At 34.8% G+C, this 13,778-nt stretch overlaps 1 protein-coding gene across 6 annotated transcripts; it reads left to right on the top strand.

Moving 5' to 3' along the window:
* The first annotated feature begins 2,011 nt into the window (after nucleotides 1-2,011).
* LOC132609828 (disease resistance protein RPV1-like) lies at nucleotides 2,012-13,632 on the top strand. 6 transcript variants are annotated; one of them, XR_009570948.1, is made up of 7 exons: nucleotides 2,012-2,237; nucleotides 8,283-9,381; nucleotides 10,360-10,635; nucleotides 10,778-10,979; nucleotides 11,052-11,215; nucleotides 11,945-12,776; nucleotides 12,861-13,632. XR_009570948.1 is itself a non-coding variant. In XM_060323990.1 (7 exons), the coding sequence occupies exons 2-7, from the start codon at nucleotides 8,440-8,442 to the stop codon at nucleotides 12,887-12,889; spliced, it is 1,989 nt and encodes a 662-aa protein (XP_060179973.1). In that variant the 5' UTR covers nucleotides 2,014-2,237; nucleotides 8,283-8,439; the 3' UTR covers nucleotides 12,890-13,632. The 6 variants fall into 6 exon arrangements, 2 of the variants coding, with proteins under 2 accessions (XP_060179973.1, XP_060179974.1); XM_060323990.1 differs by having other exon boundaries at nucleotides 2,014-2,237; nucleotides 10,778-11,215; nucleotides 11,945-12,192; nucleotides 12,721-12,776; XR_009570947.1 differs by having other exon boundaries at nucleotides 2,014-2,237; nucleotides 10,778-11,185.
* The last annotated feature ends 146 nt before the right edge of the window (nucleotides 13,633-13,778 follow it).

Raw genomic sequence — 13,778 nt, 5'->3', positions numbered from 1 at the left:
GAGATACAAAAGAAGGGAACCCCACAAATAACGAGTTGATTTCTCAGAAGGCCGCTCAACTATCCTCATTGTAACACAAAAGTTACTTAACTTTATTTTGTAACTGCAAAGTCACTCAACTATCGTCATTGTAACACCAAAGTTATTTAACTTTGTTTTTTAACTAGAAAGTCATTCAAATTTCATCTTTGTAACACAAAAATCACTCAATCCAATTTAGTCAACTTTTGCTGACATGACATTTTTTTAAAAAAATTAAATCCTTATTTAATATAAGCTCACCCATTTTTATCATTTCGTGATCCGCGCCACTAAACGGACCCCCTATCCAAATTTTTATAACAAAACATTGAGGATTGAAATTTTACTAGTAATTTTTTACTGGTAATGTGGCCGGATTCTCCTCCCTACTCGGTCATTAAAATTTTGCCTCAGGTTCATCTGATTACTATGATGCTACTACTAAGCTATTTGCAAGTAGTAACAGTTCTTCAAGGAAGTTTAGACATTTTCAAATCAATCGAGTCTAGTTGTATCTTTTGTTCTTCTTTTCATCTATGATATACTCAGAATACAATTGCCTTGAGAAAACAACTTGAATTTCACAAAGAATACTAGAAGTTGGTAATGTTTACAGGGAAAGTAAATGTTACATCAATAATCAACGTTTCAATCCACTTAGTTAATGCAAGAGCCAGGAAGTAGTGCTTTTGTTCAAAATTACTATATTAATACTCTGCTTTACAAAATTTACACTACTGATTAGTTCTTAGACATCTTCATCAATTCCTACAATAAATTCATTGGAGAGCGGGTCAGGTTAGTAGGGCGGGGTCACTAAATGGTAAAAATGGGTGATATTATATTAAATAAGGATTTAACTTTTAAAAAAAATGCCATGTCAACAAAAGTTGACTAAAATGAGTTGAATGATTTTTGTGTTACAAAGATGAAAGTTGAGTGACTTTCCAGTTATAAAATAAAGTTAAGTGACTTTTGTGTTATTAATTATTTTTTTTCAAAGTTATCCTTCTTTTTAATAGTTTTTTTCCAAATCCCAGCATTCACTATTTCAAACTTTAAGAAAAAATTGAGAAAAGACGTAAGGTAATTTCGTCAAATGACCCTTTAATTAATGTCATTTATTAAAGTTCTTAATGTATGTGCCATACCCCCAAAAATTCAAGAAATTTTTACATGGACAAAAATTCAAGGAATTTTTACATGGGCATGCAACTTATAAGACTTAATTACCATTCTTGAAGGTACTTTTATTTTATTATGATATATAGCGGGGTTTTACCTTAAATAGCAAAAAGAGAAAAAAGTAAAAAAAAAAGACGAAAATAAAAAAGCCAAAAAGTATGTAGAGTTAAATTATGAAAAAAAAACTAAAAAAAATGAAATGAGAAAAGGAGAAAAAAAAATTTGATCTATAAAAATATATTTTCTATTAATTTAGGTTTTAATTAATAATTTAGCGATTCTAGTATTTCTCTTAATTACTTCTTGTTGTAGTCTAATTATTAATTTCTTTAAATATTTTTATTAATCTAAAAATAGTTAGCTACTATATTTATTTTTATCTTTTATTTTATTTTTAAAAAGTAAAAATAAAAAGACCAAAACGAAAGGACAAATTGACAAAAGTTAAAGTAAAAAAAATAAAAAATAAAAAGAACAAAGAAATTAAAAAGAAAGGGACAAAAAGCAACAAGTATGCTGCGTAAGGAGAAAGCAACAAAGTTACGCTCCAACGATGACACTTTTCTGCTGCCAATTAAATAATGTATCTTTTTCGTGTTCACTTTCTCCATTACACTTTCTTTAAGAAATTATAAATAAAAATATATTTTTACTATATTATTCTTATTTCTCCAATAAATTACAATCTAATTACTATTTATTACTTTAAAAATAATCAATGTTAAGAATAAAATATAAAAAAATTTATTAATTATATCTTAATTTTATAAATGATAAATATTTTTAATAATGTATATAATTGATATGGGACTGTGGTGGTACAACAAAGAAATATCTTGGGAAACTTCCCTTTTTTTTGGCGATAACCTTGTGCTGGGGTTGTAAAATGACTCCACCAAAATTAAGTTTCGAGGAAGACACCATAACCTGTGGGTATAAATCTCACATTGTTCCATCTATTCTCATCAAGATTTTCATCCATGAATACCTTATTTGTTCAAGGAGAATCTTCTACGAAATGTTGCTGACGGGTACAGTTTCTTAATTCAACTATTTAATTTTGAATTTAACAAGTGTTTGTCTAAATTTATAAATTGTTCCGGTTTATAAACACATCTTGACTTAAGTACCAAAGTGAGTGCTCATCAAACAAAACACATAAATTGGTCAAGATATCTACACTTTTAGTTTGATCTGAGTTTTTATTATTTTATTTTTAATAATTTTTCCAATTTTTCAGAATACCTTCCCAAAACAAAATCGACAACTTTCATTCTGCTTCACGTCCAAAAGATAAGGATTCATTCAATTTGCGACTGCATTTGTTCAATGTGATTGAAGATAAATATTAAGCCAACTGGAAAAAAATACATGTCTGAATTCTCTGTGAAATAATCAAATGTGAAATCAGATAGAAAGAAAATATCATATATATATAAAATCTGATAAAAATTGAGAGGCACTAAATATTTAGTTGAATTTGAGAAATCATGGATGATAAGGATTTTGCTCCTGCTGCTCGCCTGAAGAGTTGTAGAGACAATATCTGGGAGCAAAACGCAGATGGAAAATTGGACAATTTGGGTGATTCGGATCAAAGACAAAAACGCCCCCATCTTTAATGTGGGTAAAATGCTATCACATAAACGCCATCACATAATTTGGTTAAAAAAAAAAAGTACTTTTGAAATATTTTGCAAGACCCCGATTCAATCTCTCCCTCCCCCACCTCCGCACCAACTCTTTTGCGTTGCATGTATTGCGTTGCACAACCATCTATGGATTCCATACGGTTGAGACAAGGACTGATCTAATGGCTCTGCACCATACTCAAGTAGGACCTTGGATCTGTATTGGAGACTTCAATGCTATGTTGACAGTGGAGGATAGATTTAATGGGAACCCCGTGAAGGATGTAGAAACCAGAGATTTCCAAGAGTTCATGCGAGATGCTAGTATGCATGAGATGAAGGCAGTTGGCAGGGACTATACATGGACGAATAGCCATGTCTTCAGCAGAATTGACAAGGCTGTTGTGAACTCTAGCTGGATGCACACTTATCCCCATGGATCTCCATGTCATGGACCCTTATTTCTCTGATCATTCTCCACTATGTGTCCAATTCGCTACACCAGGTAAGAAGCCAAAACCCTTTAGGTTCTTTAATTATTTGGCTCAGCACCTTGAGTTCATACCGCTGATTGGGGGAAAGTGGAGAAGAAAGTGTGATGGGGACATGCATACTGTGTGGGAGCAGCTTAAAGGTGTAAAGGGTGCACTGAAGCGTCTAAACACTGCTGAATACCTTGGAGTAGAAGGGAGAGTGAAGCAAGCAAGGAATCAATTGAAAGATATGCAGGAAACAATGAGGGGCTTAGATACTACCGCTGATATATTTGCTGAGGAGAAGGCAAAGAGGTTGGAACTGGAAAGATGGTCGACTATTGAAGAGAGTATATATAAACAGAAATCTAGAGTGCACTGGCTGAAAGTAGGGGACTCTAGCTCAGCTTATTTCTATGCTTCTATGAAGAACAGAATTAGTCAGAACATAATCAGGAAGCTGGTGAATGATGATGAAGACATACGACTGACTGAGGATAGAGTGGAAGAGGAGATCATGAGGTTCTATAAAAAATTACTTGGCACTGCTGCTAAGTCCTTGCCTGCTATCCACCCTGAGGTGATGAAGCATGGTAAGGTACTGAATAGAGATCAGCAGCTACTGCTTATAGCTCCAGTGACAGCCGAGGAAGTATGCAGGGGACTGGTTGGTATTGATGATATGAAAGCACCGGGGGCTGATGGGCTTAATTCTCGCTTCTTCAAGAAGGCTTGGCCAATTATAGGGGATGATATTACAGCTGCTGTGCTAAGGTTCTTTCAAACCACTGAAATGTATTTTCCTGCAAATGTCACCACTGTCACATTGATTCCCAAAGTGAAGCACCCGTCGTCCATCAAAGAATATAGACCCATCTCATGTTGCTCCGTTATATACAAAATTATCTCTAAAATCTTAACTAATAGGCTGCAAGGGGTGATGGATTACTTGGTGGACAATAGCCAATCTGCTTTTGTGCCAGGGAGGATTATCACAGACAACATTATTCTTAGTCACGAGTTGGTGCAAGCTTATGGAAGGAAGAATATATCGCCCAGGTGTATGATCAAGCTGGAATGCAAAAAGCCTACGACTCTGTAGAGTGGGTCTTCTTGGAGCAAATACTAGCTAGTTTGGGGATCCCAGGACAATTTGTGTCTTGGGTTATAACTTGTGTTTCAACAGTCTCATACTCCATATTGATTAATGGTAGCCCAACAACCCCATTCAAAGCTAAGAAAGGACTCAGGCAAGGAGATCCAATTTCTCCATACCTGTTTGTATTAGCTATGGAATATTTGTCCAGGTCTTTGAAGACTCTACAAGCTAAGCCAGACTTTAACTACCACCCAAAGTGTGAGCGACTGCATGTGGTACAACTGGGGTTTGCGGACGATCTCTTAATGTTTTGCAGGGGGGATAAATTATCTGTCCAGATGATGTATGTGTGCTTCACTGATTTTTCAAGTGTTTCTGGGCTGGTAGCGAATGTTAGCAAAAGCTCCATCTACTTTGGTAGTGTTGGCTTGGAAGAACAAGAGGCTATCCTACAGGCACTTGGGTTTATGAGAGGAGAACTTCCGTTTAAATATCTGGGTGTCCCTTTGAGCTCTAAGAAATTATCAATATCCCAATGTCAACCCCTACTAGATAAGATTCTAGACAGAATCAAGAGTTGGACATCAAAATTTCTTTCCTACGCAGGGCGGTTGCAACTGATTAAGATAGTGTTGTTTTCTGTGCAAGTCTACTGGTCCCAGATTTTTGTGCTTCCAAAGAGAATCCTCAAGAATATTGAAGCAACTTGCAGGGTATTTTTGTGGATTGGTGAAATAGACAAATCTAAGAAGGCATTACTAGCATGGGATGCAGTGTGTTCACCCAGAACAGCCGGGGGATATAATGTGACTAATCTATATATGTGGAACAAAGCTGCCATATGTGAGCTATTGTGGTGTCTGTGGACAGGTTGTGGGTGCAATGGCTTCATGCCTACTATAGGAAAGTTCAACCACTTTGGGATAACTGCCCGCAACAAGCATCATGGGTTGTCAAGAAGATAATTAAGGCAAGGGAGTATATAGAAAAGGCAGGTATGCAAATGACCGAGTTTTTGGAATGGCCAACCTTCTCTATTAAAAAGATGTATCTACTAATACGAGGAGACTTTCAGAAGGTAACTTGGAAGATCACCTGTAACAACTACGGGATGCCAAATGGATATTCATACTAAATCTGGCTGCTCAGAGGAGACTACTTGCAAGGGATCGACTAGCTTCGTGGGGTATTACGCAGGATGTGATGTGTCCCCTATGCAATGACGAGAATGAAACATTGAATCACTTATTCTTCACCTGCTCGTATGCCGCTGGCATTTGGGAGAAACTGCTTCAGTGGCAAGGTATGGCTAGACCAATCTTAGGTTGGGTGGATGAGCTGCACTGGGCGACTACAAATGCACAAGGGAATTCAGCTACTGGCGATGTGTATCGAATGACCTTGGCTGCATGTGTTTATCAGGTATGGAAGGAGAGGAACCTGCGCATTTTTGAAAATAAGAGTAGGCCACCAGCTCCTATTCTTCGTATGATAATCCAAGAGGTGACGATGAGAGGTGCAACGCAGAGAAAATTAGCTAGCAAATTTGAAAAGCTCAACTTTTACCCGTAGTACAGAAGGTGTTCGCATAGTGTGAGAAGATTAGAAGTGAGCAGGTTTTGGATCATCTGTCCAAAGCTGCACAATTTTGGGAGAATTTGCTTTGTAAATATATACTTGGTAAATAAAATGAATTAGTTACCAAAAAAAAAAATCACTAATTTTTTACGTGGTAAAACAAATATGTGTCGTTTCTTTATTTTACTTATAAGCTTTTATCAACAAAAAAATAATCTTAAAAAATATAATAATTCGCGTAGGAGTGCAATTATTCATATTCTTTTGTGTAGTTTTTGAATATATAAGTTTTATTTTAATGATTCAAAAATACTACTTACTTAGTAATTTAAAAGATTAAGACAATTAGAAAAATATAGTAAAAGAAAAATGGTCTGACTACACAAAGAGTAATACCTTCACATAAAATGAGAAGGAAGGAACAATTTTTTTCCTTAACAAAAAAATGAAATCAAGTATTACACTATGTGCCATGATAAATCTACTAAGAGCCCGTTTGGATTGGCTTATAAGTTGCTTATAAGCTGTTTTCAGCTTTTTTGAGTGTTTGACTGGCTAGCTTAAAGCTATTTTGTGCTTAAAATAAGCCTAAAAAATTAATTGGCCCCGTTTAGCTTAACTTATCTAAAACAGCTTATAAGCAAAAAAAAAAAAAAGTTGGGCTACCCCAATTTTTTTTTATTTTGGCTTATAAGCTGCCTTTTTTAAGCCCATCCAAACAAGCTCTAAGACATATCAGACATTGTGCATATTCATTGCTTAATGATTTTGCCTTCTGAGATGGGTATCACTAACATAGATATTTACAAGTCTATTTATAGATCTTATTCTCCTATCTTAAACTCAAAAAATATAGATTCCACTAACAATATTGTTTGTGGCATTCCTTTAGAGATTTTAAAATTTAACATTACTATGAATCATTTGTTGAGCTCTTATATGGTGAGCTTGCTATTGAAAGTAGTGCCTTTAGGATAACTAATAAAATAAATGAATATAGTTTTGTGTTGTGTATTAATTTGAGCTTAAAATCGATCGTCACGTTTGTTCTTTCTTCTTGGAATGTTTTGCAAAAAGATTGCACTGGTCTATTTGATGTTGAATTTCGACAATAGATATTGAAATACCTAATGGGATAAAGGAAAATAAAGAAGAAAAACATTTTCAAACAAATGATTAGCTTCGTCAACTTTGTAATGCATTAGTTCATTTTCAATTAATTATAACGTCACTTATCCACTATTTAAATCATAGTTTGTTTATTTATTTATTTGAGGTTGAAAATCGTGCCAATATTTCTTGGACACTCAAATATCTTCTTGCAATAGTTGGATAGTCAATATTGATTTAATTCAGGAAAACAACTGAGTGAAATTAATCCAACATATGATAAAGTTCAATTTGGATTATTGGACACTATATTCTCAAAAGCCTTCAATGAAATAAAAAAGAGAAGAGCTCCAATATCATGAATTTTTTGAAAATTTAAGGAAATTCTTCTTTAACTTTCAAATAATTTTATATTATGATTTAGTTTTTAAGATTTTTTAGAAAATGCGAAGTACTACTCCTTCTACAACTTAATGTTACAAAGCGAGAGAAAAATACAAAAAAAAATTATAATTTAATTTTAGTGTTAGTATTGGACACGGGCTTAGCACGGATCAAGTGACACTAATATATATATATATATACACACACACACTCACTCACAGAGTCACAGATTTATAACTTAAGTAAGATGTCAAAGATATTTTAGTTATTTTAACAATAGATCAACTTATTAACTTTTTTTTACTAAACAAATTAATTATTTATTATCAGTCTCAGTACTTATATCTGAACACGTAACTGCTTATTTATAAAATCAGTTTCAATGCCTAAAACTTATCAGCTACTTATAATCAACTTACCCAAACATACTCTTAAGTTATATACACTAAATTTTACAGTATGATGTCTCATATAGCAAGCATCTTGCCTTATTGTCAAGATAATAAATCTCACTTTTTATAGGAGGTTTAGTTGTCAATATCCTTTAAAGAGTTTAAGTTCTACGCGGTGACACTTTAAAATATATTTATACAATCATGTCATTTATTGAATAATTACAGATAAATTTCCTGATAAGTATTCAACCTTGATTTCCCTGTGAAGTACCTATTGGGTCAAAATTGTGATCATCCCCCAATGTTGTGTGTTGGCTATTGATTTTGATTATCCATTAAAAAAATAATCAAATTTTAAAGTTTTATTTACTTGTTTTGCCTATTATTTTTTCCAAAACATTTGTAGGCATGAATCAAAATTTATTGGAAGTATTATAAAACAAGTCCAACAAGAGGTCAAGTACCGGACACCCCTAGATGTTGCTTCGCATCCAGTTGGAGTATATTTTTGTGTTGAAGATATAGAGTTGTTACTGCAAACTGGACGTGTAGATGAAGTTCGCATGATTGGTATATATGGGGTTGGTGGAATTGGAAAAACAACTCTGGCAAAGGCTATTTACAACCGAGTGTTTCGACACTTCGATGGTAGTTGCTTCCTTTCAGATGTTAGATCAAAAGTTGAAGAATTGGGTCTAGTCAAGCTACAAGAGAAGCTACTTCATCAGATCCTCAAAACAAAGGACTTAAAAGTTGATATTGTTGCTGAAGGTGTCAATCTAATCAAAGCAAGACTTGAGTCAAAAAAGGTTCTAATTATTCTTGATGATGTGGATCATAGAAGTCAATTAGAATCCTTAGCAAGAGAAAGAAGTTGGTTTGGTTCGGGTAGTTTAATAATTATTACAACCCGAGATAAGCAATTGCTATGTGGGCTTAGAGAAAATGAGAGATACAAGGCCAAACTATTACATCCATATGAGTCTCTGCAACTTTTTTCTTGTCATGCTTATAAAAGTCTTTCTCCACCACAAGAATATGATGAGCTGGCACAAGACGTAATCAAATATTCAGGTGGGCTACCATTAGCTCTTGTGACATTGGGGTCACATTTGCAAGGGAGATCCATAGAAGAATGGAGATACGAGTTCAAAAAACTGAGAGCAATTCCTCATTGTGATATTCAAAAGATTCTCAAGATAAGCTTTGATGGACTTGATTGTGATACTCAAGATGTTTTCCTTGATATCGCGTGCGCCTTCCATGGATTTCCTAAGGATGAAGTTACCAAAACATTAAATGCATGTGGTTTTCATACTGAAAGTGCAATTTTAACATTAGTCCAAAGACACTTGCTCGACAGGGCTGTGGTTAATTTGACGATGCATGATCTAGTACGGGATATGGGAAGAGAAATCGTTCGCATGGAATCACCTCGAGATCCTAGAAAACGGAGTAGATTGTTCAACCCTCAAGAAATCCGTGATGTTCTACAAGGAAATAAAGTCAGTAAATTCTTTATCTTTATCTTGATTATACTTTTTTTTTTTTTTAATTTCATTTGATAAACATTTGCTTATAATTTCTGTTGTCACCCCAAGAGCTAAATTCATTTGTGCTTCTTCTATAGTTAGTAAATTATCTCTAGTTATTTACTGACCACTGTGTAGTTGAAATGAGCATTTGCTAAAGTCTTAAACTCAAACTATCGAAGGCAAAAAGTATCAAATAAATTTTCATTTATTTAACAATTATCTAAATCGGTTTGCTGATACATATTTCTTACTAACTTCTAAATAAGTAATACGTACACTTATTGTCATAGACTATAGTATTTCCAAGAGTAGTTATTCAAAGATGTTTGACTCATTTTTTTTTTTTTCAATTCATCATTTTACCTTGTGCATTATGTTTAATTATGCTCTTATTAAATCTCTATGCATGTATCGATTGCGGAAATCAGGCCTGCTCAATGAAATTAGGCATGACAACTTTATAAAAGTGTTGCCTAGCATTTTATGGAAAATTTACAATATTATCTCAAGAAACACACACACACACACACACACACACACACATATATATATATATATATATAGAGAGAGAGAGGGGGGGGGGGGGGGGGGGGGGGGTGGGGAGGGGGAGAGAGAGTCTAATGCAGTATATATTATGTCTTTTCTTGGTAGTATATATTCTCAAGTTTCTGGAAGCTATTTGTCCTCTTTGTTTGTCTTTCTTAATCTTTTGATACTATTTCTCTTTGAATGCAGTTATTGGCTTGTATTTAAAGAGTCTCATCTTAACTCTTTTAGCAATATTAATTCTTTTACACCCTCTAATTGAATCTAATTTGAAAATTCATGTTTCTTGGTACATAATCTTTTCACTTTGTTTGACCTTCAATTTGTATAAAGCATTTTTCTTTCTTAATTTCTGGGACTTAACATGGCCTTAAGATACTTTTCTTTGTACTGAAACTTCAGGGTTCCGAAAAGGTCGAAGTACTGATGATAGATTCATGGGCATTAAAGGGTGTCAACTTGAGCACCAAAGCATTTAAGAACATGAAAAATCTTAGGGTGCTTAAAATTGATGCATCACATATTAGTGGAGATTTTGAGCTTTTGTCCAAGGAGCTCAGATGGTTGTCTTGGCAAAAATGTTCTTTAAAATCTATACCATCAAATTTTCCGGCTGAGAAACTTGTAGTTCTGGATATGCAAGGGAGTAATATCCAAGAATTTGGTTTGAATTTGCAGGTTCGTTACTCAATTCTGCAATTTCATGTGTACTGTTATTGTAACTTGTAACTGAATGAAAGATAATCTTACTGGAAATTATAGTTGGTTTTACTTTTAGTGTTGTAAAAGTCTGAACAAGCTGAATCTTTCTTATTGTAAGAAACTCAAAAGAACTCCGAACTTCAATGGTTCACGCAGTCTCAAGACTTTGAGGTTTCGTGATTGCTCAAATCTGACGGAGATCCATCAATCTATAGGAAGTTTGAGTCGGCTAATTTATCTAGATTTGGATGGTTGCAAAAAGCTTACGGATCTTCCGAGCAGCATATGCAAGCTAAAATCCCTTGAATCCTTGAACATTTGTTGGTGCTTATCTTTACAAACACTGCCAGTTGGCCTTCGAGATATGGGAGGTCTAAATACTCTTAATGCAGGTTATGCGGGTATAACTCAATTGCCAGGATCTGTTGAAATGCCAAGAAATCTTGTAGAGTTGGAAATAAGAGGTCAACATTTAGAGGCCAAAGCGGGTTTTTCTCGAAGAAGAGTCTATCGTGTGCGTGTGCGTGTGCGTGTGCGATCCTTGCCAACTTGTGTTGTAAGCTTAACCCTTACATATTGTGGTTTGTCCGAGGCTGATTTTCCTAAGGATTTTGGGAGTTTATCCTTCTTACAAATTTTAGATTTGAGTGGCAACAGTTTCCACTATCTACCCTTTGATTTTTCTAAGTTACGATCTTTGACGGGCTTGCTTATGAATAATTGTGAGAATCTTCAAACACTCCCATCAGTATCAAATTTAGAATATCTTCGGACTTTTGAAATTGCAAATTGAAAGAGTCTCATCTTAGCTTTTTGAGCAATTTTAAATTCGTTGACCTTCTAGTTGTATAATTCATATTTCTCTCTTGATTTGTGGAGTAACCATGTCTTAAGATACTTTTACATTTACTGAACTATAGGGTTCCAAAAAAGTAGAAGTACTGAAGATAGATTGACGGGCATTAAAAGGAGTGAACTTAAGCACTAAGGCATTTAAGAAAATGAAAATTCTTAGGGTGCTTATGATGGATGAGTTATATATTAGTGGAGATTTTGAGTTGTTGTCCAAGGAGCTTAGATGGTTGTCTTGGAAAGAATGTCCATTAACATGTATACCATCAAATTTTCCAGCTAAGAAACTTGTGGTTCTAGATATGCAAGGGAGTAATATCCAAGATTTTGGTTTGAATTTACATGTTTGTTACTCGATTCTACAATTTCATGTGTATTGTTATTGCAACTGCTTGAAAGAAAATCTTACTCTAACTATATTTGGTTCTTTTAGTGTTGTAAAAGTTTGAAGGTGTTGGATCTCTCTAATTGCAAGCGCCTCAGAAAAACTCCGAACTTTAATGGTTCACGAAGTCTCGAGACTCTGCGGTTTCATGGTTGCTCAAGGCTGATGGAGATCCATCCATCAATTGGAAATTTGGACAGACTAACTGAACTGTACTTGTATGGTTGCAAAAAGCTGATGAATCTTCCAAGCAGCATATGCCAGCTAAAGTCCCTTCGACTCTTGAATATTCACAGGTGCTCATCTATACAAACACTACCAGTTGACCTTGGAGATATCCGAGGTCTAAAATATCTTAATGCAAGTTGTACTGGTATAAAACAATTACCTGGATCTGTTAAAATGCTAAGAGATCTTGTATATTTAGAAGTGGGAGGTGAGGCCAAAAGGAGCTTTTCTCGAAAGAGAGTCCATTGCATACAGTCCTTGTCAACTTTTATTTTGCGCTTAAGGCTTACATACTATACTTTAAATTGTCTGAGGCTGATATTCCTAGGGATATTCGGAGTTTATCCTCCTTGAGATGTTTTGACTTGAGCGGCGACAGTTTTCTCTGTCTACCCTTTGGTTCTGTTGAGTTACGATTCTTGGAGTACTTGTGTTTGAACTACTATAAGAATCTTCAGACAATCCCACTAGTATCAAATTTAGAAAATCCTGAGTTTTATGAAATTGGAAATTGCAAGAAGTTGGTCGACATTACAGAGTTGGATAACCTCTCTTCTATAGAGCAGCTCAACATGCTTAATTGTAATGCTCTGCAGAATCCGTTCAATGAAGACTTCTCTAGTGCATTCCAATCTAGAAAAATTGGAATCTGGTTAGTCTCTCTCTCTCCCCCCCCCCCCCCCCCCCCCCCCCTCATGCCACAGTAATAATCGTCCATCTTTGTCTAATAAACCAGGGGTTAGATATTTATCTACAAAGCAATGAGATTCCAGATTGGTGCAGCAACCAAGTTACAGCTCCATCTATCTGCTTCATTATGCCCATGCATAATAAGGAGTATCAGTTTTTAGGGATGATTGTCTGGTGTGTTCGCAAGTTTGTCAATGTACCCTCTTCTGGTCCATGGAAAGGCTTGGGGTTTAGTATTGCAGGAAAAATGTTTCCAGATGTCTTCTCGCATGATGATAATGAATTACCTGCTGGACACGTGGAACTATCATTTGTATTTTACAGATCTTACATGCAAAGACCTTTTGATGGCCAGATGAAATGCGGAGAAAAAATGGAAGCCTTCGAGGTGGGCATAGAAAATACAGTAAAGAAGATAGGGATCCATTTGTTATATTTAGACCAACAAGGTAAAGTTACATCTTTACCAGCAATAGTGGATCAATCTCATTCTCAGATGAAGAGAAGCCGGGAGATAAGTGACAAGAGTCTCAGTGGAAAAGAACCCAAAAAGAGTTTCAACAGAGCATATCAACTCAACCCTTGATGAAAAAGCCAAGTTTTGAATGCTTGAGTCAATGTAGTTTTCCAAATTGAACTAATCATGGTGTCAATATTAGTCCTATTTAGTGGGTCAAACAATTTATAATTGACTACGATATTTTCAAATATTTCTTTTACATTTTAGTTATTAAATATTTTGCTAAAAGTGGGCATCTGTATCTCTAAAATGAATCAAATAAACAAGGCTAAATACAGGGAAAACCTCTTAAACTTAACATCGTTTGTCAATTATTACATCGTAACTTTTTCAATGACCATTTGACCACGTCGTGACGTCGACATAATTAAGTCTCGTGAAAATTGCTTAGTACTTAATCACCATGTTAGAAGAAATTTGGAAATCCAGATCTATGTAGAAGGC

Source organism: Lycium barbarum, chromosome 9, assembly GCF_019175385.1.
Source record: "Lycium barbarum isolate Lr01 chromosome 9, ASM1917538v2, whole genome shotgun sequence".
Taxonomy (NCBI): domain Eukaryota; kingdom Viridiplantae; phylum Streptophyta; class Magnoliopsida; order Solanales; family Solanaceae; genus Lycium; species Lycium barbarum.
Note: the sequence above shows the minus strand (reverse complement) of the source record. Positions and strands in the feature narration are given on the sequence as shown.

Coding starts and splice junctions, on each gene's coding strand:
- LOC132609828 (XM_060323990.1), top strand. CDS start 8,440: ATGATTGGTATATATGGGGTTGGTGGAATTGGAAAAACAACTCTGGCA. Junction 12,193..12,720: donor CGACTCTTGAATATTCACAG/GTGCTCATCTAT, acceptor AATGCTCTGCAG/AATCCGTTCAATGAAGACTT. Junction 12,777..12,860: donor TCTAGAAAAATTGGAATCTG/GTTAGTCTCTCT, acceptor CTAATAAACCAG/GGGTTAGATATTTATCTACA.